Below are 23158 nucleotides of genomic sequence, written 5' to 3' on the forward strand. Positions count from 1 at the left end.
TGCAGCTGGAGTGGGGGGTCAGTTTGTGCTGGTGGTCTGCAGAAAACATGCAGGTGGACTGAATTCTCTGGAGAGAAGGTTGTATCAAGTGGGAAACCGTGCTCAGGTGGTTATTCACTTTGTCAAAAGGACGGACCATGCTGTAGATTAAAGGGAAGGTGTGATGGGCTGCACCATGCGACTTTAGGATATGTAACTGTGTGGCGTACCATACTGTGTTTGTATGACACGACCAGGAGCTCATGATCAGGTGCTCTGATTAGGGACTGATGCAGATGCAGGAAGTCACATTCAGAATGACCCTAAATAGTCCCTGTACAACAACATTGCTATTACACTTTATCGAGTGCTAGGGCAGAGTCAAACTTAACCCAATTACATCATTCATTCCCTCTCTCATTCCTCTGTATGTTCATGCAGTGGGGGTGTAATGACAGGGACCATGCTTTCATGGGCAGGAGTGGGGGATGTCTCAGAACACATTCTTTATTTCAGCCTGTCACTAAAATGCAACACATGCAGCAGCTGAAATGCTTTATGTCACATTTTTGGCAATAAATCCTACCCCAGAAAGCCCCTACATATATGTATACCCCCTCCTCATCCTAATGATGGAGAATGCTGATTGGCCTGTTCAGGGCATGCAGTCACAGATATAACAGAAAGCAACTGTTCCAACATGATCAGCACACGTCTCTGCAGTGCATGTGCTGTGTTAGGAACAGGCTTCAGTGGGACTAAATCAGGTCCAGACCAGGGAGGAAGAACATTTCCGATTGGCCTGATTGATCAAAAGCAGGAGTGCTTGTTACATAAAGCAATGTTTCACATTTCACTTTCGGGTTCCAAGACAAAGAGTGTCGTTCCCCTTCTCAAAATACATTCATACTGTACATTTGATTTTAACCTAATGTTGAATCAAATGTTGAGCTTTGCATCAATCAATCTTTTTTGTATGTATATTTTTTACTTTACTTTTGATTAATGGCAACGCAACAAAAATAATGTCAAGAAACATCATGTAAAGCTTTTGCATTAGTGTTGACACAGATTGGTGTGGAACATGCTTTTTTTCTTGTGTCTATCATAGTCATCTAATACAATTATCATACTGATTTTATACATTTAATCAGCAAAACGTTGCAAATAAGAGGCCCTGTGGTAGTTTCTTAAAGTGGTATAATATTTGAAAATCATATATATTCAATGCTGACTGACTATTAACAGATATACAGTCGCATCCCAAAAACGTCTTATATAGAAACACTGCTTCTGATAAAGCACTCCTGCTTAACTTGTTTTATTTGAATTGATTTCTGGATGTATTTTAAGCCCAGGTCTGAATCAGTCTTGTGTCCTCTACCTAATTTTGCCCAGCTGGCTCTTGGCTCTGGAGAGCGGCTGCAGAGCGATGAAGTCATCACCTATCGCCACACGATTGGTATACATCTACACCGGGAGCACACACAGAGAGGATAGGAGGAAGAACACACACAGACACACAGAGAGGTTAGATAGCAAGGTCTCTCACACACACACACACGCACGCACGCACGCATTTAAACACACAGTTTAGAGTGTACCACTTTCAGAATCACACACACGCATACATTTAGGGACAAAACAGGACAAAGGTTAGAGCGGAAACATCACAGAGGATTGGAATAGGCAGCTCCTGAGAAACACGACACGAGTTTGGAAAGGAAGAAGGAATAATATAAAACATAAACAGTCTCCAGCTGGACGAATCAATACAATAACAGCATGGGTCTGCTGAGAGGTGACCATGCACGCTGTGTGTGTGTTGGATTAAAGCAGTGTTTCTCAAAGTGGGGGGCACAGAGGCATGACAGGGGGGGGCGCGAGAGACCAGGAGGGAAAATGTTTTTAAAAAAAAAGATTTTTTGAAAAATTATTGATTCGAAAATAATATGATACAGTACAGTACAAGTACGTCTGGGTCTCTGTGTTTCATTCAAGCCCGGCTCCGTGTGTGTGTGGAACGAGCCATTTTGTGTGCGTGTGCGCGAGAGAGAGAGAGCGCACCGGTACCGGAGATCGTTGTTGTTAGCTTCTGGTGCTAGCGAGCTAGTGGCCGGGTCTCAAACGGTTTGGTTTTTTTATTATCACTGTTCTAGCAAAGGAATGCTCACGTTCATATTGATGTATTTTAATCAATGTTAACTTGGCCCATTACATGACTATTTGTGTTGGGGGGGCCCGACTTTTTTTTTTCTCCAAAGGGGTGGCCACTGGATTAAAGTCATGCGGTGTGTTTTCATGTGCAACCAAACACCATGCTGTTCCTGTAAAGAAACGGGTAACTCATGACCACTGAGGCTGAGAAAAATATGAACTGTTGGAACAAAGTGACACAGAAAATACTTCCTCTCTGTGTCTACAATCTGAGTTACCTTGACATTTTACTTTATGTTCTCCCTCTCAGGCTCTTGTCACATTACAGGAAATAGAATTTCATTTTTTTGCGATACAAGTAGGAGGGAGTATTAAATCTAACAGTGCGTACAGTAGAAGACAGCTTAACTACTGCAATGTGTTTGTCCTGTCCTGTTCCATTTCATTACTTTGAATTAGTTTTACTTTGGAACATGTGGAGCGAAAATGAAAAGCCCATAACTACAGATATAAAAAAAAAGTTAGGATTATTTTACTACTGTGGTATTGAGCTGGCTAGTCTCAAATTGTTCCCATTGATTGCAATTAATATCTTATCTTTAAATGATAATCTTATATCTGACTTTTTTCTCTCATTTTGACTTTTGAATCATGATTTGGCCTGACAAAAAGGTCATCTTGGCTTGATCACTTAACCACTTTAAGCTAAAAACAATCCAGGTTTGTAAATGTAGGCTACCTACACACTCAAATATCCAAAACTCAACTTCTAATGAGAGCAGAGATAAACAAAGACAACATCTTCCATTCCCAGAGTCGGAGTAGACACAGGAGTAATGCAGGATAGTTCAAGAAGTTTCCCTAGAAAACGTTTAAACAGTGAGTAGAGAGAACTGCTGTGACTAACAGTGACTATAAGGTGCTCCTTGGAGTCCGGCCAGCTGGGTGCAGGGCGTGTGAAACACTGGGAAACCTCTGAGGAAATGAACAGATACATCCTGGAAGAGCCTCTTTCATTTGCAGCCAATTAGAAATGGAACCTTTCCTCTGTACCAAGTAGAATCCACTTCAGCAGATTGGCTGGACTTCTTTACAAAGGTTCCCAGAAAACAACCTGTAAAAGTCCTCTTTCTGCCCCTCCTCCCCATTTTACCTGACTCTTCTGTGTGCTGGTGGGCTGCAGATGTCGGTAGAACACCTTCTTCACCACATCGGGGAGGAGGCAAGTTATGACGATGATGATGATGGCGAACCAGGCAGAGCCGCTGGACAGAAGCTGCACGAATACAAAGTACATGTCCTGCGTGTGGAGGAAGGGCCTGGAGGGAGGGGAGGGGACACAATGGTTACATAGTGCAGAAAAAAAGATGGAAACATTTTTTTCACACAGAGCAGAGACCCTGTGAGAAAGAAAAACATAAGACTCCGTAAGGAACCTTTCTTACCAGATGATGCCTCCATAGAAGAGGGAGAAGATGAAGTAGAAGGCAATTGAACCCCACGTCACAAAATGGTTCATCCATGTCCAGAAATGAGTCTCTAAAGCAAGCTGTTATTACACAAATACACATACACGAACAAGCACATACAGGAGGGGGAGGAAATGAAAAGAATGCGTAAAACACTGACACGGGGACAGTTAAGGCATCAATAAACCACAGCATCCGTCTCTGTGCAGTAAAAAAGACCTTGACCCCGACCTGTGACGAATAATTTCCTGTTAATGGCTACTGACATCATCGTTATACTTCAAAACATACTGTAGTTTGTTTACTGTGGCGATATAAGTGTTTCCATATGGACCCAAACATGCTACACAGCTCTCAGTTAACCCCCAGAGTAACAAGCTATACTAATATTACACTGTCATTATACAACACAAATACCATGAATATTTACAGCTGAAAATAAAAAAAGGTATGTAACTATAGTAAGTAAGGTTATGAAAATAAAGTAAAATGATAATTTGATATCATAACAAACTAACAAATAGCAATGTGAAAGAGAGTGAGCATAACATTGGCTGTAATGTACCTTTAATGTGACTGTGATGACCATGACCGTGAAGACCAACGTTCCAAATGTCCAGTTCCCAAACATCTATAAAACAAACACTGAACTGTTAATGAAACTATCAACAGTATCACACTTTGGCAATAGAACAGAGGAATACTGGATATGTTTACATGCATGGACCCAGTTAATAACAACATAACAATATGCATGGTCGACCTGTTGTATGCAATATTTATACTTTACAATTTCTTCTTCCTGTTGTGTGTTGTGTGTTGTTCCTTTTTACCTCAGCAGTATTAAATAAGTACTAGTTCGCCAATCATTGAAATGTAAAAATATAACATTTTGTTAGCATTTCATTGTAAGGAATCCAAGTGGCTGTATTTGACATTAACCGCTTATTTTACTTGGATTGATCATATTAAAACCAGTAATCTGGATCGAGGTTGGGAGTCAGGACAGGTGAGACTGTGAAAGGGTCGTGCTTTGGTTGTGGAGTAGAAGAAATCAGACTCAGTTAAAAAGCTGAGTGGTTTTATGATGCCTTCAATAAAGGCCTGGACTCCTACCATGTCACCTCTGCCACTAGCTCCACCGCCTGCTATGAGAACCACTTGGAGAGCTGTGGGGGGCATTGTTTTGTTGCCAGGCATTTCAGGGCCCCTCTGGAGTCTGAACACTCAAAAGTAATAGTGAGAGGAATAAGGTGCAGCCACACAAACACAATTCATGACCCCTTACAGGAATATTGTTCTAGTTCATTATATCTTTAAAAAAAAACATGCAGAATTGTTTACAAAAGTCCTTAAAAACTCGGCTCTGTGGAGCACATTTGTTAATAAAATGACTTTTGTTTTATGATCTATTTACATATTTACTGTAACCATCACCTGCTTTTAATTCATGACAGTACTGGTAACACTTTTGATAAACTTTGCACCTTGTCTAGATTTGTAATAATCAAGAACGAAATGACCCTGATTTTTTTATATTTAAACCATAAAAATGTTATTGTATGCAAATGATCGTATCTGTTTGACTACTGTATGTAAGGGTTAACCATGTAACCCATTCAAAGTAAGCCGTACTGTACATACATAAAATCTGCACTGTTCGTACAAATGACTTCGACCTGCACTCGCATCTGCACACATGAAAATATAATTAACAATCCGAACTCAAATATGTATGTATGTTCATTAAAATAATCAACGTTTACCTTGTTGTGATATCTTCTACTAACAGTTACTTATATACTGTTATTTGTAATTGTATTATCCTTGTGTGAATCTGTACTGTCATGTTTTTCACTCTCACTCTGTTGCTGCTTTAAAGGTCCCATGTCATGCTTTTCTGGTTATTACCCGTCCCCTTGTGTGTTATGAAGCTTTTTATGCATGTAAACGGTCTGCAAAGTCACAAACCCTCAAAGTACACCCTGTAGCGAGTAAAACTCTAACACAGAAAAGACCTGTCTATGCTGCCCCAGAACGCCTCGTTGGAGATTTTTCTTTTTCCATTTTTTTCTTCCTGGTCTAAGTGACGTAACGACGACCAAATGGACCAATTGGTCCAAATGGACCAATCCGTGGAGCTCCTCACACACCAGGATCCCTTGGCGTCACTATCAAATGCAGTGGGGGGACCTTTAGTGTCGATTTTCAACTATTAGGGAGTCCCATTGACTTGCATAGAGCTCCCTGAACGTTGGTAATAGACGAGTTGGGATCGCGGAGAAACACTCACTCACCCTTATCTTTTCTCAGGCTGTGAGTGTGTGGCGAACTGTGTGGCGAACTGTGTGGCGAACAGCCTGGCTGTGAGTGTATGTGTGTGCTCAGGCTGAGTTCCGCGATGTCTCGCTGTCTCGCAGCAACCAGGAAACGACACCAGTAATCCAGCTCACACTGTCCGCTCCTCGATCCTCAAAGGGCGGAGCAGCGAGCCCCGCAACGTCCCGCCAACACGGCACCCAGACCCCACGCAGCATTCTCATCTGTTTGTCATTACTGGTGTCATTTCCTGGTTGCTAACAAACGCCATTGTAACACATAATCACTGATGTTCCGCTGTAACGGTGGTGGACTCATCAGAACAGAGTGGTCGAGCTGACCAATCAGAGCACAGTGGGATAATAGGGAGGGGGGGTCAGGAGCTCCAACAAGCCGTGTAGGACAGAGAGTGAATAGAGATACTATCCAGAGATGCTGTATGAGAAACCAATGTGAGTTTGGAACATTGAACAATGTAAATCTATTCTAGTAGACCTCAACAATGGAATTATGATCAGTAGAAATGGCCATGTCATGGGACCTTTAACTCCTGAATTTCCACATGGGGATTAATAAAGGTCCATCTTATCTTATCTTACGACACAATTCTAGGATATATAACTATACAAGCAAACACTTGAAGCCTGTGGTCTGTATGTTTAAAGGCAATGATATATTCATGTGTGGATCTATTGGCCTTTTGTTGTATGTAAATGTAGTTGTCTATGCAGTAGTAGTAGATTTTTTTAAGTAAAAGTTTAAATTCATGCAGGTTACTAAAACTATATTTTAAGCAAAATGCACATGCCACTGCATGTTTTCTAACTTCCATCATACTGCTCATTTCAATATTTAAAACAAAGTATAGGTATGAAAAATCATAATTTTCTACATCATCATTAGCAAGACAACAATATGTTTAGGAATCATGCTGATAGTCCTCTCATTACCCCCCCAGGAAGACATGCATTCAACCGTAGAGCAGACTCTTACCAGCTGCCTGTTAGCTCGCAAGATCTGAAGACATGCACAGCGTGAAGGTAGAAGGAAAAAAGAGAAATCAACGAAAGATAGAAGAAAAAGACAAGCGAGTGAGAGCTAAAGGAGTGAGTGCTTTCTGAAATACCAAACTTTAGAGAGAGAGAGACAGACGGCAAAGTAAAATGGAAGGAAATTGATTTAGTGATAAACCAGAGACACAGAAGATATGAAAAGAAGAAATGGTGAAATTAGTAGATATACTGACATACATGCTAGCACAGATATAGAGACAAACAGTGTACAAGGTGGTTACAAAAAAAAGACAGAATGAAGAAGAGACAGATGAAAAAAGAACTAGATTAAGAGAAGGATTGACTGAAGAAATACCTTCAGGCAACCAGCCGCATCAATAACAATAACTCATCATAACATGGATACACACATTTCTTTCTAATCTACCAATCATTTCCTACAGCAACCATTCTGATAAGGTAAGCAGGACAATTCATTTTCTAAGGATTTTACTATAAACACACACTCAACAACCATACACACAGACACACACAGACTAGATCACCTGTCCATTGCCCATGAGCGTGGTGTCATCTCCCATCAGTATGTAGGATCCGAAGAAGAAGATGAAGGCGTGACAGAAGCCCAACAGAGTCCAGTACAGGAACGTCCGGAAAGACAGCAGGGAGTTCTTGCTGATGTCCCTGTAGGATACAGAAATAGTTTTTTTGTTTTCTGAGAAGAAATATATTGTATCATATCTGTGGCTCATGGCTATTACTTTTCTTATTCATAACTTTCATAATATACATCCCATAATTCATCACATTTTTAACGTGGAAGTCAATGGAGAAACTCTTCAGACTTGAACAATCTTCATGCAACTTCAACTGCTAACTGCTCCTTCATACTTTCACTCAGAAACCTCATTCCAACTTTAAAATGTTACACATCTTTCTGACATTATTCGTGTAACACAACTTTTAAATCTGATTCGTACTTTTAGAGATATTAAAAATTGTTCTCAACAGCTCTACGTCAATTATGGGGTTTCATCATATGCCGTTTCCATGGAAACTCATCCCTCGCCATAAAAGACGATGTCGCTATAACTCCTAAGAAAATGTTCATAAAGTGCTCAAACTTCACATGTGTGCTAACAGTCCAGCCGTGAAGACATCTACGGGACAGTTTTGAGATTTCTTCAAATGCCGTTGCCATGGCAACACAATGCTCGCCATGAAACACGGTTTTCTCATAACTTCAGTGAAAATGCTCCAAACGGCCCAAAACTTCACAGGTTTGGTAACACAGCCATCAACGCATCTAAGCGTATTAAGGGATGTCATCAAATTCCGTTGGCATGGCAACAGATCATTCGCCATCAAGTTAGTTCAAAAGTTTGCAGTTCAAATATTCTGCTGCTTTTCCAAGCCTTTTTACTTTATTTTCTTCTCTCATCACACATTCAAGCCCCCAGTGTTCATGTATCATTTCAATCTAAATTCTTCACTTTCTTTTTACACATTACATTTCAGCATAGCAGTTTAGCTTCAGATTTTCAGCATAAAGCATTCCCACTAGCAATTTCTTCAGGAATTGCATTCTCTAGTACTACATACTATTTTGTGCTTGTTCTTATCAAAATGTAAACAAAATGTATTTTAGCCATCTTTGTTAAACAGTAGCAATTTGTGAATGTAGATGGTGTACCACAAAATAATTTACTATGTTTTTCGTATACATTTATGGCAGTTATACATACATTTTGTATATATGCAAGCGACCCTTAAACAGTTATTGCTTTTGTATAATATTACCGAGATACCGAGCTTACCTGTACAGGCCAGGTTTATTCTGCAGTACGTGTGGATGGAGCAGCTGTTCAAACAGGCTGAACACCAGGATGGGAAGCGAGGTGAAGCAGATGTTGTACAGTGTCAGATAAACACTGTCATACAGAGTCTGGGACGGAAAAGAGACAGCATTTCACTTAACACAAACCCATTAGACCAAACTTAAACAAACAGGTTATCTTAGATAACTTACAATACATTTAAAAAAAAGGCAAGAGCTTTATCAGGTTTGGATACACAGGCAAAAAAGAATGGTTGTAATTTCTTAGGGTCTCGGACAGAAGTAATTACTTTAATAGCAGACAGAAGTTTAGATTTAATGCCAATAATAGTCTAATAAATAATTCAACTCGAGTTCTAAAGCGATGTGGTGAAGAGTGAGAATGAAGAGTTTAAATGCAAAGTGGGACATCCACTGTTTAAATAATACAGCAATTTTCACAGGCTTCCAGAACAACATTTCAATCTCAATGTTCTGGCTTATTGGGCATTTTAATTTTGAAATAAAAAATGCAAATCAAACGGGATATCAAACTCTCTCACTTCGAGGGAGGTATTTAAAAAGAAACTCAGGTATAGTTAAGAATGCATTCTAGGAAGCCAATGGCATTAAAACCCTAAACAAATCTAAAATGACATGAAATAGTGGAGGGTGTAGAGATAAAGAGACTTACTTGTTGTGAAAACAGACAGAAGAACTGGTATAAAAACTGGGGCGTGATAAAACACACGTTCTGGAAAAGAAAGAGTGAAAAACAAAAAAAATATTGCAGTGAAATGAGAGATGGCCGAACACTGGGCCTTGTAGAGCTCCTACAGACTTATTCAGCTCAAGACATGAATTTGTGCGAGTCCAGTTTAAAAAGCACTTTTCAAAACTCTGGATTATCATTCTGTAGCTTGTAATACAAATAAAATATGCAGATATATTTAAGTAACTCACCTTGTAGAAAAAGTACTGTACAAGCGTAGCTATTCGAATGTAGTAAAAGTGACCGTGGACAAGCAGAAGTTTAGCCAGGAACTTAAACCTGGGGATTGCATAGTCACTGTTTCTCACGGCCTGACGACCCTCCTTCCCCATGATACCTACACACACACACACACATTGAAGGATACACTGGACAATACAATATCAAAGTTAGAGAGCACACTGTGTTTGAAGTGACTGTTTACCTATGCCCACATGAGCTTCCTGTATCATACTGACATCATTGGCTCCGTCCCCAATAGCTAGGGTGATTGGTTTCTCTGGGGAGGTTTTAAATAGACGCACCACCTGGACAGAACAACATATCATTGACACATGGACACGAGGGTAAAGAGTTTTGGTGTGTGTTTATGGCAGAGGACTGGTACCTTAGCTTTCTGCAGCGGGGCCATGCGGCAGCACAGCACAGCTGAACAGTTTTTACACACTTCCATAAAGAGTTTCTCGTGTTCCCTCAACGCTAAAGACAGGCTGGCCCCGTCCACGACTAACCCGTGCTGTATGACATGGTCCTCCTTGATCCTGGAAGAAATCAGAGAGCAAGTTTAAGAATACATGATTAGTTATGGATGAGGAGAGCAACAGAAAGAACTACTACATCTATCTAATGCTGTATTAGATTTGACTGTTAGTCTATTCAGCAGCAGATAATCTTGTTACTTTATGTTTTGTTTTCTACACATTTATCACAAACAAATCCTGTTTTTATTTGGAGTGTTTCTATTTTAAATATTTAGCACTTAGAAGCACTTTTTAGTTTTTGTTGGTGCGCAGTAAGTTGAAGCACCCAAATATGGTATTTAAATATTTACGTCCAGTTTTCAGTTGGGACACAAGCATACAAACAAACAGCACTTTAATCACTGTAGCAAGTCCTGCCCTTGACTTTTATTAGAGCAGCAAAGTAGGCCTGCCTACTGCAGAAACATTTCCAAAATCTGACATCTTGAAAAATTTAGAGTATTCTCACGTTTTTATTATTTACAAAAAACCCGACAGTTAAACCCTGATGCAGACAACAGCGTCAGACTCAGGACATAATTCAAGTGAAAGTCATGCATATAAAAAGAGAGCTCCAATGTAATCAGAATATGTTGCTTTAAGATGCATTTTAAGATTTACTGTGTATATTTTACATTTTACGACACACACTCACCTCCTGTCCAGTCTGCGGAGCTGCTCAGCACACTCGTTATCAGAGCGCTGCTGCAGGAGCTCCAGGATGTTCATGGTTCTGTGGAAGTGTCCGCAGGACAGGCTGACGCTGACCGCCGTCTCATGTTTGTCCCCTGTCAGCACCCATACTTTGATCCCTGCCAGACGCAGAGCCTCGATGGTCTCCTGGACTTTGTCTTGGAGTCTGATAGAGACAAGGGTAGGAAATAATATAAAATAAATGTACTTATGTTTGTAAGTACATATGCTGTTTATTCAAAGCTTTTAGTGATCCCTTTGTATAATTACATTTAATCAATCTCCAGGTGACATATTTATTTTCAGAGTTGTTGTGGCTGAGGCCAGCATTCAAACCTGGTGTTTTACTGCGGTTGTCAATTATGTGGTCAAGCCACAAAGGCTTGTTAGGCAGCTAAAGAGGCCATGATTCAATACACCTATTTTTGGATTGGCAGGAAGCTCTTTTTATAGGACACAGACAGGCAAGGTCTGCGAATATACAAAACCTTCTTCAAACCAAATAAGATAAATCCAATACATTATGGTTGGATAAATAGGTAGTCATAGTTTAAACAGACTTATTCAAAAGCAACACTGAAGGAGGGTGGAGACTTTGAAAGAAAACTCTGATAATATGACCATGCCTGTCAGCGTTATTAGGCTCAAGAGAGGAATTCTAGTAACGCCTTCCATGATAGAGAAGATCCTTTGATTGTGACCATGTGTGCCTGAGGAGGAATTCATTACAGATGCAGAAACAGAGCAGTGGAGATAAACAAAGGGAGAAAGGAGAAAGGCTTATGTGAGGAGCAGATGGTGAGCTGATGCAAACTCACATCAACATTCACTTCCAGAGAGGCTCAGTGGGGTGAAGCTTCTTTCTCCCTGATGACTATACATTGTTTGTTTGTTGAAGATTCTCCTGCTCTTTTAGTTTATCTGTCTGTTTATAGTCATGTGTTTCCAACTGTTTGTACAATCTGCTCTGATGTCAAACTATCTCAGTTTAATTTCCTAGAACATAACAATCTTCAGTTAGTTATTTATATTTCTTAACCTCAACAAAAGTCCCATCTTTGAGTGAAAAAATTACATTTCCTAGTTACAAAACATTTCACAAGACTAATGATGTTCATAAATTACGTTCTTGCAGGAAGGTTTCCCATGTCCCCATTCTTTGTTTAGCGTTTAAGCATGCTACTTTGAACTTATAAGCAGTAAAACTCTAAGTGCAGCTAAGGCAGATGAGAATGTAATTAGTTGATGAAAACCAAAGTGTTGGACAAATTACATTTTACTGGCACAATCTGCGTGGACAACCAAAGTTATTTTGAGTTACCTTTTGGCTATTTCCTCTTGACAATCTGTTTTTAATGGTTTAAGGCAGCATTTCTCAAAGTGTGGGGCGCGCCCCACTGGTGGGGCGCAGAGATGTGATAGGTGGGTCGCGAATGGACGCGATGAACGGGAGATTATAATTTTTTTAATTTTAAATACATTTTTTGGACCTCAGGCCGGAATCGAACCTGGGTCCTCGCGGGCGGTAGTGGACTGTTACAGCCGGAGACTCGCAACGGCGGTGGACTTTCACAGCGCTGCTGCGTCGGAGCCGCCGGAGCCTCGCAACGGTGGGTGTTTGCGGCGGCGGATGCAGTACCGGCGCAGCGGCGCTGTGAAAGTCCACGGCCCACCTATGCCAGAGCCAGCGGCCCACCGAAAGCAGCATCCCACCAACGGCAGCGACCCACCGGGAAAAGTCCCGGGAGAGAGAGCGAGAGAGCACACCTTTATCTATTTAATATAGCCTAGTTGTAAAAAATAAAGTAAGAAATCATTCCAATGTGTATAGGACAGTAAAAAAAAGAAAACCAGTTTAAAAGGGGAGTGATTAGTAAAATATGCATAAATAAAAAGAAAGAATGCTAACTAGGTAACATAAGATAAGAATAAATGATTTGTTATTGGTTGTGATCGTATTCTAAAGATGTTTGGATTATTGAAAAGTATACAGCTCCCTTTCATCTGAGTGTTGAGAGCTGTATCCATACATTCATGTTGTGCTCAAAGTGCACCAGGTGCATGCCCCCGGACCCCCCTCGAGGAGGTGAGGACCCCAAATAAAGCAGGTTAAAATAATTAAATTGCATACATTTTCTTTTAGTAAACACTGAAAACGGGTCCCACAGACCCAAACAGCAAACAAAGGTTAAAGGTCAGCATATCATAATGTTAAAGTGCTAAATATCTACACTGCAAAAAAAAACAAAAAAAGAGGAGTAAAAGTAGCTCACGACTTGTTTTATTTTTTGAAAGTAGCTCTCATCCTAAAAAAGGTTGGAGACCCCTGTTATAGAACGATACATTTGAGGAATGAGGAACAGGTGGGCCTTTTCAAGCCCCACCTGTTCAAAGTGGGAACCACTGGTTTAAGGCAACCAATCCTAAGTGTCTCATTTAAATAAAAAGCACAGAAGTCAACCTGCAGTCGATTTAGTTAGAAAAAAGTGAGGAGATAATCAAAGTCAATGGGTTAGCCCTTTGGGTATCATTAATGAATATATATATATATATATATATATATATATATATATATATATATATACACATACTGTATGTGGAGATATTTCACTCCTGACCAAAGTGAAGGGCCGACCAACCTTCAGACTGACATCATCATTTATACAGCCGTGCTGCTAACTGGCTTTAAATGCACAGGAGGCACTGAAACATCAATCTAAAGCTACAATACATTGATTTTTCTTAAAGCTAACCCTGCGGAAATAAAACATATGTTTTATCTAAACATTTACTATAGGTCAGCACTTTTCAAAGTGTGAGGCGCGCTTCCCTGGGGGGCCGCCAGAGAGCTTCAGGGGAGACGCAGCGTGAGAAAAAAATAACGAGAAAAAGATGAGTAAAGTGTCACTTGCACACTTTTGGCTGTCTCCCCCACCTCGCCAAAAAGGCTGTATATAGGGTAACCTAATTCCAACACTTTTAACAACCTAACATTTCGGTGCTGCTTTCTGTTTGGACTGTAAAGATTTGTATGTGATGTGAAAGACGACATATGCATAAGAGGTATGAAAATGTGTTTTTTTAAAGGGGCAGCACTGATTCATTCAAATGTATTTGTTTGTGTTCATACTTGTCCTCGACCCCCGTTGCTCCAAGGAGATGCAGATCTCTCTCGATGTAGCTGAAGGCCTCCTGCAGCCGCTCCTCCCTCTGCTGCAGCGCGGTGCGGGCTGCGTTCAGATGCCTGTCCACATCAATGTACTCCTCCGGGCTGAAGTGACGACATGCTACAACCAAGGTCCGCAATCCTTTCTGCAGTGGGAGGAGGAAGGTGGGCGTCAGTCAGAATATAAGAAATGTAAAAAAAAAGGACAGAACAGAATATAAAGACAGGAAGAGGTGAGCTTTGTATAGAGGAAAGCGTGAGTGAGTTAAGAATATGTGTAAAGGAGAAAAAAGAAGGAAAGCAAGCTGAAAAAGGGCAGAGAAAAAGAACAGAAACCACATGATCAGAGCTTGGCTTTAAATCACAGAACCAGCCAGAGAGGAAGACGACCACAAATCAACCCGGTCCAGAACCCCGTCTCCCGGGTACTGACGTCCGATGACATGATGTGGGGGCCAGATGTGTGTGTGTGTGTACAGTATGCGTGTGTTTGGGCCTGTTGTGGTGAATAATTTACAGTCTAATAGGAGCACAGAGCCAAAAGTAATCACTTCAGTGCCTGGAAATGCCAGGCCTGCGCACATAAAGAACACGCACTTCTGATGATATGGATCAGGAGGCAGGCCCACGGCCATCCATCCACTAAACAGATGTGTAATATAGTCATGAAAGTTGCTGGAGAGCCTGTTGAGGAAACACATTTTAAACTTTTGTAAAAAAAAAAGAAGGAATTCTCACCAAGGCAAAGTCATCAACGTGTAGTCTCGTCTTTTCGATCTCACCACTGGTAGCGAAAGGCAAGATGGCCGACTCAGCGCCCTTGGTGAACAGCACTTGGCCACCTTTAAAGTCAAAACATAATAAGATGATACGTTGTCAAAATACTCTTAATGCAATGGAAAACATTACCTTGGTACACAAAATGAACTAATGAAAACCCTTAGAATAAACATCACAACAAGGCTATATAATGTATTTTTAATTGCAGTTTATATTACTTTTTATAATTAGCGTTTTATAAATTTTTCATCTTCTGTTAGACATCATGATCCATTGCTCTTCCGTAAAGTGCTTATTATTGCTGCAGTAAATATATAGTCAATAATGCTAAAATCCTGTATACTTCCAGGTGGAGTTACCTGAGGGAGTCTGCAGTATGACGCTCATCCTCCTGCGGTTAGCGTCAAACTCTAACACATGGAGCCGTTTGTATCTGAGGGAGCACACTTAGGTTAACCTCACTTTGGACTTGCAGGACAGAAGACACAGTTTCTTTCCTGCGAATAGATGTGTTTGTATTGCATGGTTATTTGTTGTTCATAGTATTAAGGGGTTAGACTTACTTTTCTGACTTGCCAAATGTTTTGATCTCCATGGTCTCTCCACTGCAGCGAGTGAATTCCACTCCCAGCCTGAGGAAAAAACAGACAGCAGTAAAAGTTACCTTCTCTGGAGAATGGACTATCTGACCTTTAAATACGGGGTCTTTATAAGAAAAACGATGTAACTTTTAGCTAGAGCAGTCTCCTCAGGCCACTCGGGACTCTATTTCAGCGACAAGTGCAAAGAGGTAGATATTTAGTGCACAGTCTCTATGTTCACCTGCTCTTTTGGCTTATGTACTTGCAGCAGGGCAAAGTGCAAAAGCTCTGGGGCCTCATTTATAAAGACTTGCGTAGGATTCACGTGGGAAGGTTGCTTACGTAGGACAAAGCAAATATATACGCACAGACATTTTCCGATTCATAAAACACTGCGTACCGGCGTAGGACTTGCGTGCGGCACGTCCTACGCCGGTTTCCCTTTATAAATCACAATCAACTCGAAATGCGGCACAGCTTTTGCGGGCTTCACGTAACGCCCATATTTGCCTATAAATAGTCAAAGAAACGCCCCGTATTAATATTCATTTTGACTGAAGAAGGAAGAAGAAGATCGCAGGAAATGACGACAGAACAGCTAAAAAAGACATTTCACACCGTGTCAGATTTTGGTTCTTTTGGGAAGGTGGAGACAAATCACATTGTTTGGTGGATGCAGTTTGAACCAGAGTAGCAGCATGGAGGTCGGATCGTCACCAAAATAAATAAATAAGTGGTCCGAAAAAAGTTAATGACAAAATACACATAACCTTCCTCAGGCAGTGTGTCAGTGTGTTTGTGCCGGGGACAGGAGACCCCCCCTTGATGAGCAACTGTAAGAAGGTAACGGAGGATCCCTGTGGAGTGGAGTCAATTCATTTTAATTTTTTTATTTGGTGGTTTGTGTTCCAGCTGTCGATCAGCTGTGCGCAGCGTCTCCACTGCAGCCTGTGCATCTCAACCCCCCCGCAGTAACTCTATATCCACCAGTTAAAGGAAATAAAACTAATGTGTTGAGGTATTCCATACCTCCTGTGTTTTATGAGCGACTTATCAAGTCTTGGCAAACGGCATAAAACATGATTAAACATGATGGTATATAAAACCATGCTCGTATCTATACAACCTATAGAAATACAAAACGGCCGCAGTTTAGACGTAATTCTGTCCTTCTGCATCATTTATGAGAATACAGGTCATAACATTAAGACAACATATTCGAGGTGGTTTTAAATAACATATCCGTGTATACTTATTTCTCCAAGTTAGGTTTTTGTGTGCACTGAGGAGTCTCAAACAGGCGTTTGTTTAATGATTTTAAGATTGGCTTTAATCAATGTTTGCAAATTGATTCTTCATATGATACATGAGGTAACATTTTATTTATGGTATTATTTCCACATATTTCTCTCCATTCTTCCTTCTGCCAACGGTGTCACAGTTTCTCGTCTCTCCCGTTTTTGTGCTTAGTGCGTACGCATGGGTCAGAGTTTGCGTGGAGGACCGCACATTTTCCCGTCAAGTTTGTTTTTTATAAATCGCAAACATTGCTTAGAAACTGGCGTACGCCATCTTTTGAGCGTACGCACCGTTTATAAACGAGGCCCCTGGATGGGGTTGTACACTTAACATGTCACAGCACTATTCTCATTATTAAGGAATTGGCAAATCACAATACAGAATACCAACAACAGCAGAATAAAGTCCAAAGATATGCAATACCAATATCTTTTGAGTAATCTGACCAACTGTGACTCCTTTTTAAATAAATGGTGTTGTAACAGGTGTTATGTTTGCGGGTGAATATTGAGGTTATGTTTCCAAGTGTGTCTGCTTTCAGTTTAAATTAAAACACAAAAACAAAACAGAACAGATGCACTGTCTGGGGCCAAATGGAGCATGAAGGCATTGGGTCATGGGTGCAACCCTCACTGCATGACATAATTCAATTAGATGCAATGAATTGGCATAGGCAAGAATCCCTGACTCCTGCCCAATGAAGCCTTATAGTTGGCAATTTAGAGGTACACAGCCTCATTTCTCATTCATAAATGCTCCGTCCTTCCTAGAACTGGAAGAGTTTTGCAGCTTCCATCTTTATCTAACTGGTATAAGAGAATCTGGTCTCTTTCTATTAATGTATTTGAGACATTTTACACAATCATTTGTTAGAGGGTTTTCACTGTACATTAAATCGTGGCCTGCTCTATATTTATGTGACAAAAAAAACCCTCAAAAACAAGGGTTACAGCAGGAAAAAGGTTGGAGTGCTGTGAGTAAACTGAGAATGTCGAAAACACTCTTGGTTTCAAAGTCAGCATGCACAAATCAGCTATTTTAGCTGAATTGAATGTACCCTCACCTCTTTGTTGCCTCTACTAAAGCTTTCTCGTCAGGTGAAGAGGCGTAGTACTCTATGTGATTGGAAGAGAAACCGTTTGAATGGGAGAATGGGTCTCCGCCCCCGTCTGGCTGATCGTAGCTGATCTGAACCGTGTGACACAAGGACACCGCCTTGAGAAATAATAATTCCTCACCCATCTGGATGAAACGAGAACAGGAAGGGGTTAGAAAGTTAACTGTCATTGTAAACATAAGGGAGATGTGATTAAAAGTCAATCATTTTGTGCATTTCATGCTGCAACAGGGATAAATCCATTAGGCCAATTATCTTTCCTTATAACATCATTGTCTAATAGAGTAATTTAAAGGGGCTCTTTTATGCAAAGTTTCAGGTTCATACTTGTATTTTGTTCCTCTGCCGTAACATGTTTACATGCTTTACTGTTCAAAAAGTCTTTATTTTTATTTTCCCGGCCGGCTCTGTTGTGATTGGTCAACAGCTTAGAGATGTCCCACCCCTTAAGCTTTCACATACAATTTGTTCGAGCGCTAGCCAATAGAAACACAAGTGTTACATAATGATGTCACTATGTTACATAAGTAAACAAAGGAAACCATTACAGGGGGGGGGGGGGGGGGGGGAGAGAAACTCTCTCTGGAGGGAACTTTGGGATTTTAGCCTTTGCAGATCATTTCCAATGCGCAAAAACCTGTATTACCCAGTACAGAAAAGGGAAAACCCTAAAAAGCATAATAGGGCCCCTTTAATCATATTCTTCGGTGGTGCTCGTTAAATGGCAGAATTGGGAACAGTGTATATGTTCTACATTCATATGCGAGTTACCAGGTGAGGTGTAGAAGCGTCTGGTGAATCGTCAGTCATTCCCTCCGGCACCAGTTTGCTGTTAACTTCCCGGTACTTGATGCCATTGATTGAACACTCACGGAAGTGCATCTCGTTTTCCGTTAGCGTACCCGTCTTATCTGTAAACACATACTCCACCTAAGAAAATAAATAAAAGGATTATTCAAGCAGTAGATGTGAGGCAGAGGGTCCTTTCCTATTATTAGGATGACAATGTATGTGTTGACTATTTAATAAAATACAAACCCTTATGTTATGTCAAAAAGGTTATATTTCCTGCAGTTGAATATGCATTATATTTAATATCTAACTGAAAAACTCAAATGTCTATGCAAGTCTATGTCTCTTTGCTCCTATGCTTTATGTATGTGTTCAGGCACTTGCATGGCCTACCTGTCCCAGCTCCTCGTTGAGGTCAGATGTGTTGACCTGAGCTTTCTGGTCGGTCTCCTCGTGGTAAAGGTCCATATCCCAGCCAATGAAAAAGGAGCCAAGAAACTTCTGCATCTCCACAGTAACGTAGAGCGAGATGGGGATGATGAAGTTATAGAGGACCAGAAATGCCAGGAAGTCTGAGATAAACTTCAAGATCTAAAGGAGAACAAGACAGAGGGCCTAAGTGAAACAAGATTGCGAGATAAACCAATGTGACCTGAACTCTGGGGGAAGATATTGAAACCGTTTGTAACTGTAGTTGGAAGAAAGATGGAGAGTGGGGGAAAGAGAACAGACAAAAGTGACGAGAGAAGAAGGATGATGATTTGGTACAAAACAGGAACAAATTAAAGTTTGTAAATAACAAAAAATGCCTCTAACAGCATTTGGAAAAATATGTTGTAAACTGATCCATTTAGGATAATAAATAATACAAGAGTATCGCAATCGTTTTTTGTCATTTATCTCAGCTTACATTGTGCTTTATCTGAGATGGAAAATAGAGGAATGCCTTTGGCAATGTTGCAATTTAATGTTATGTTTTACTGGTGGAAGACAAAAACAATATCATTGGAATATAAATGTGCTGATTACTAGGGACAACTGATTTAAAAAATATATTGCTATTGCTATTATTTTGACAAATATTGCAATATGTTCACAATATTTTGCAATGATCTGTAACACGGATTTCTAAAGAGAATACAATTGTTAGGAACATCCCTACAGCACCACTATACTTAATTCAGAACAGTATTTTATCCATATTGCATTTAAGATAACATTTCATGTTCAGCCCTACTTTATACACATCTCAGCCCCACACAGACTGGTGGTGTGATCAATGATCCTTGTAAATCAAAGCAGGCAGGGTAATTCATTCCCATTATGGAGGTAATTACTGTATGTGACAGGAAAGGAGAGTAAGAGCGCACCACATACTGAGAGATTGAGTGTCTCTCAGACATTGAGTGTCAGCAGCTTTAAAGAGACAGGTTTATGACATGCTACCTACAGTTGAGCTCTGTCTATCCCATTTTACAAAATAAAGAATTGAACCTAATACATCTGAATAGTTCTGATTACAAAGCAGGGAGGGAAAACAACTGTAATAATGTTTGTATTGAGATATTTTTCAGTCTAGTGAAGGACCAATATATTCCCTGGAGAGAGGAGATAGCTGTGATGGGGAGACATGCAATCCTTGGTTAATGGTATACAAAGGGGACAGGGGGCTGGAGTTGCTTTTAAACTAATGGTAAAAACACAGCCATTCATTTGTTACAGGTATTACTCTCTTTGTCTCCAGGGATAAGGGAGTGCACTGAACAGAGATTTCTCCCCCCTCAGTGTCAAGACAGGGAGGCTGCTGTTCTCCCTGACTGATCAGTGTTGGCAGGTAGGCTGATAGGCCGGCAGACTGTCCCCATGAAAGGCACTTCCTCACTTAAGCCTTGTTACAAAACCTCGAGACACTGAAACCACCCTTCCATCACCCGTCTAGATCTGTGCGTGTGTGTGTGTGTGGGTGTGGATTCAAGCTCGGGTTCGTCTTTACATCTTCACTCACTCCCCCTATTACCTTATACTTGCAGTAGAGAGAGAAAGCCCATTATTATTCGGAGTGGAGATTAAAGCGGAGCAACAAGAAAGTGAGAGAACAGAAGTGGAATGTCAACTAAAATCTCACCTCATCTTATCTCTGCGGCTGATAGCTTGCTCTGCTTACAAAAAGAAAATCAATGCTTTCTTCTGGGGCTTAATACGAAGAACACTTACCGGACTGCTGTTTCTCTCTTGTTCAGTCTTCTGGTTGTAGAAAGGCTCGTCCCATTTGTCCTCAGCCTGCCAGGCGTACTTCAGGATGGTGCTGAGGATGGCCTCGAACAGCAGGATGCCCAGGTAGATGAGGAGGAAGGTGTTCATGGACCTGACAGGAGAGGATATTTTACATTTAAAGGTTATCTCCTAAAACAGAAGGAGATTTGCTTCCTCTGAGAGACCACTTACTTCTCCACTGCAGAGCGCTTCTGAGACTTGCCCTTATAGTTGAGCGCCATCTTGGACTCCATCCCTGTGTAAACCGCCACGGCTGCAACAGCACAGGATTAAGCAATAATAAGACATTAGCCCGTTAATAACCCTTCACATAAAGTTATGAAAATGATCAATGTTTGCATGGTAGGTCATTGATTCTGGTTCTCTATGCCACACAATAACTGTCAGGGCTGCATGATTTGTAAAAAATAACGATAGCGATAGTTTTCACCGATATTGAAACTGCATTTTTTTTTAATAATGAACATTTTCGCATTTTCGCAAAATATATTATTATGATCATGGTGTGATTTTTTTAAGAGGATTGGTGTAAAATCTGTTTTGTTCAGCTTGTAATAATCAATTTGTATCCCGAGATATCTCTGCAGCTCCACCACACTTTATTCACATATGGTATTTGAACACATATTTAGCCTTAAATAAATATGGTTCAACTTGTGATTTGAATATAGTCCATCTGGAAATGTAGATAACATTTTGATTACATTTGAAGCACTTATCACAGTACAGACAGACAGACTACTAAACCATTGCTATAAAAGTCTACAGTTGAGATAATCATACTTTTGTCACATGATAATGAGAGGTCTGTTTTTCCCATACTGTCCAATAAAATTGTTTTTAGTGTCAGTTCCACCTTGGCTGTGTCACCTCTCCCTGATGCTTCTATAATCCACTGGAAGCATTTCAGAAGCAACCTGTTTTAGTTTTTTCTGTCAATTGATTTATTTTGTATACCATTTTTTCTTAATTCATCATCCATTGTTATATTTAATTTACCCCGAACTGCTTCCCTCTCAGGTGGAGGTTTTGACATTTACAGAAGCTTTCCTTTTGATTTGTATCGGTACTGACTCACCAAAAATCTCTTTGGTATTTTTCAACCTGGCTCCTCGTAGCAGCAAATTCTCAGGACCCAGCGGTCTGACATAAAACAAACAAAAACAACAACATGAATACAGAAAAAGATGGATGTGATTTCGGCACAGAAAATAAACAGTAGGACATTGATATAAACTCAACTCAACAGTAGACAAGGCTTATACATCTGCAATTTGAAGTTGTTTTTTTCAAATTTAGGAGCTTCATTTCTCAAACAGCTTCCCTATCAACTGACAGCCATGTAATACCATTTATTGTTCATCTTATTGGGCTGTATGTTTGGCAGCTTATCTAGCACACATACTATTATTAATTGAATTACAAGCAGCTGGATAAATCTGGTCTCACCTGACTATCTCCTCATCTTGCTGAGTAATCGTAATCCGACCGACAAACCTGGAAAACACAAAATGCATTTTAGTTGAGTGGTGTGAGAGAGACAGTAAGTACATTCAAATGCACACAGGAAACTCGGTTACAGTATAAAATCATGTAAATGTAGGAAATCCGAGAGAGGCTTTTACATGCACTTCAATAACGTGATTCCTGTGTTTATGTGCAGCTGGTCAGCAATCATATTCTCCACTACACTCTGACATATTCTAAATGTATTAGATCCAGGCCTCTGCAGCATGCACAGACTTTTTTCTTGCAGTACTTGGAATAACAGATTGGTGATTAATGAACACATTTGAGAATGTTTCCAGATGTTAGAAGAAAAAAACAACTCTAGGAAAATGACATATGAAGGCCTGTGAATTTCACTTTCAGTTGATTTAGTAAAGTGTATGTAAACACTGTGAGGGTTAAGAGAGTCACAGCAACCAAGAGAGAGGGGAGGGGAGAAAAATGCCACCGAAACACACTGGCCGATCTAAAAATACCCTGATCGATCTTAAAGTAGCTAGCTGAGACCGACAGGAGGATGAAGGGTTGTTGAAGAGGTGATGAAGCCTTCTCACTTCATCACTCATTTAATAACACATCTCTGGCTGGGCATTTCTACCATGTATGAATTGTTGTGGCTTTTTAGAACCAGGGGTCTTTGGAGATCCCAGAATATCAAATAATTGAAAATATGAATCTATAC

General features: G+C 40.4%; 1 protein-coding gene across 1 annotated transcript in view; it reads right to left on the reverse strand.

Annotated features, from left to right (window-relative positions):
* atp11b (ATPase phospholipid transporting 11B (putative)) overlaps window positions 1-23158 on the reverse strand; it is a 49591-nt gene that overhangs the window by 11225 nt on the left and 15208 nt on the right. Inside the window, exons 8-28 of the mRNA XM_034147627.1 lie at window positions 22417-22464; window positions 22046-22110; window positions 21139-21220; window positions 20908-21058; window positions 19087-19284; window positions 18673-18831; window positions 17848-18026; window positions 15468-15536; window positions 15264-15337; window positions 14863-14966; window positions 14089-14270; window positions 10921-11124; window positions 10133-10286; window positions 9950-10052; window positions 9717-9862; window positions 9448-9507; window positions 8755-8882; window positions 7483-7621; window positions 4171-4236; window positions 3582-3685; window positions 3290-3455 (exon numbers count right to left, since the gene is read on the reverse strand). Of these exons, the coding sequence (XP_034003518.1) occupies window positions 3290-3455; window positions 3582-3685; window positions 4171-4236; window positions 7483-7621; window positions 8755-8882; window positions 9448-9507; window positions 9717-9862; window positions 9950-10052; window positions 10133-10286; window positions 10921-11124; window positions 14089-14270; window positions 14863-14966; window positions 15264-15337; window positions 15468-15536; window positions 17848-18026; window positions 18673-18831; window positions 19087-19284; window positions 20908-21058; window positions 21139-21220; window positions 22046-22110; window positions 22417-22464 (2581 nt within the window). The remainder of the gene's footprint in view (window positions 1-3289; window positions 3456-3581; window positions 3686-4170; window positions 4237-7482; window positions 7622-8754; window positions 8883-9447; window positions 9508-9716; window positions 9863-9949; window positions 10053-10132; window positions 10287-10920; window positions 11125-14088; window positions 14271-14862; window positions 14967-15263; window positions 15338-15467; window positions 15537-17847; window positions 18027-18672; window positions 18832-19086; window positions 19285-20907; window positions 21059-21138; window positions 21221-22045; window positions 22111-22416; window positions 22465-23158) is intronic.

This window comes from Trematomus bernacchii, unplaced genomic scaffold, assembly GCF_902827165.1.
Source record: "Trematomus bernacchii unplaced genomic scaffold, fTreBer1.1, whole genome shotgun sequence".
Lineage (NCBI taxonomy): Eukaryota > Metazoa > Chordata > Actinopteri > Perciformes > Nototheniidae > Trematomus > Trematomus bernacchii.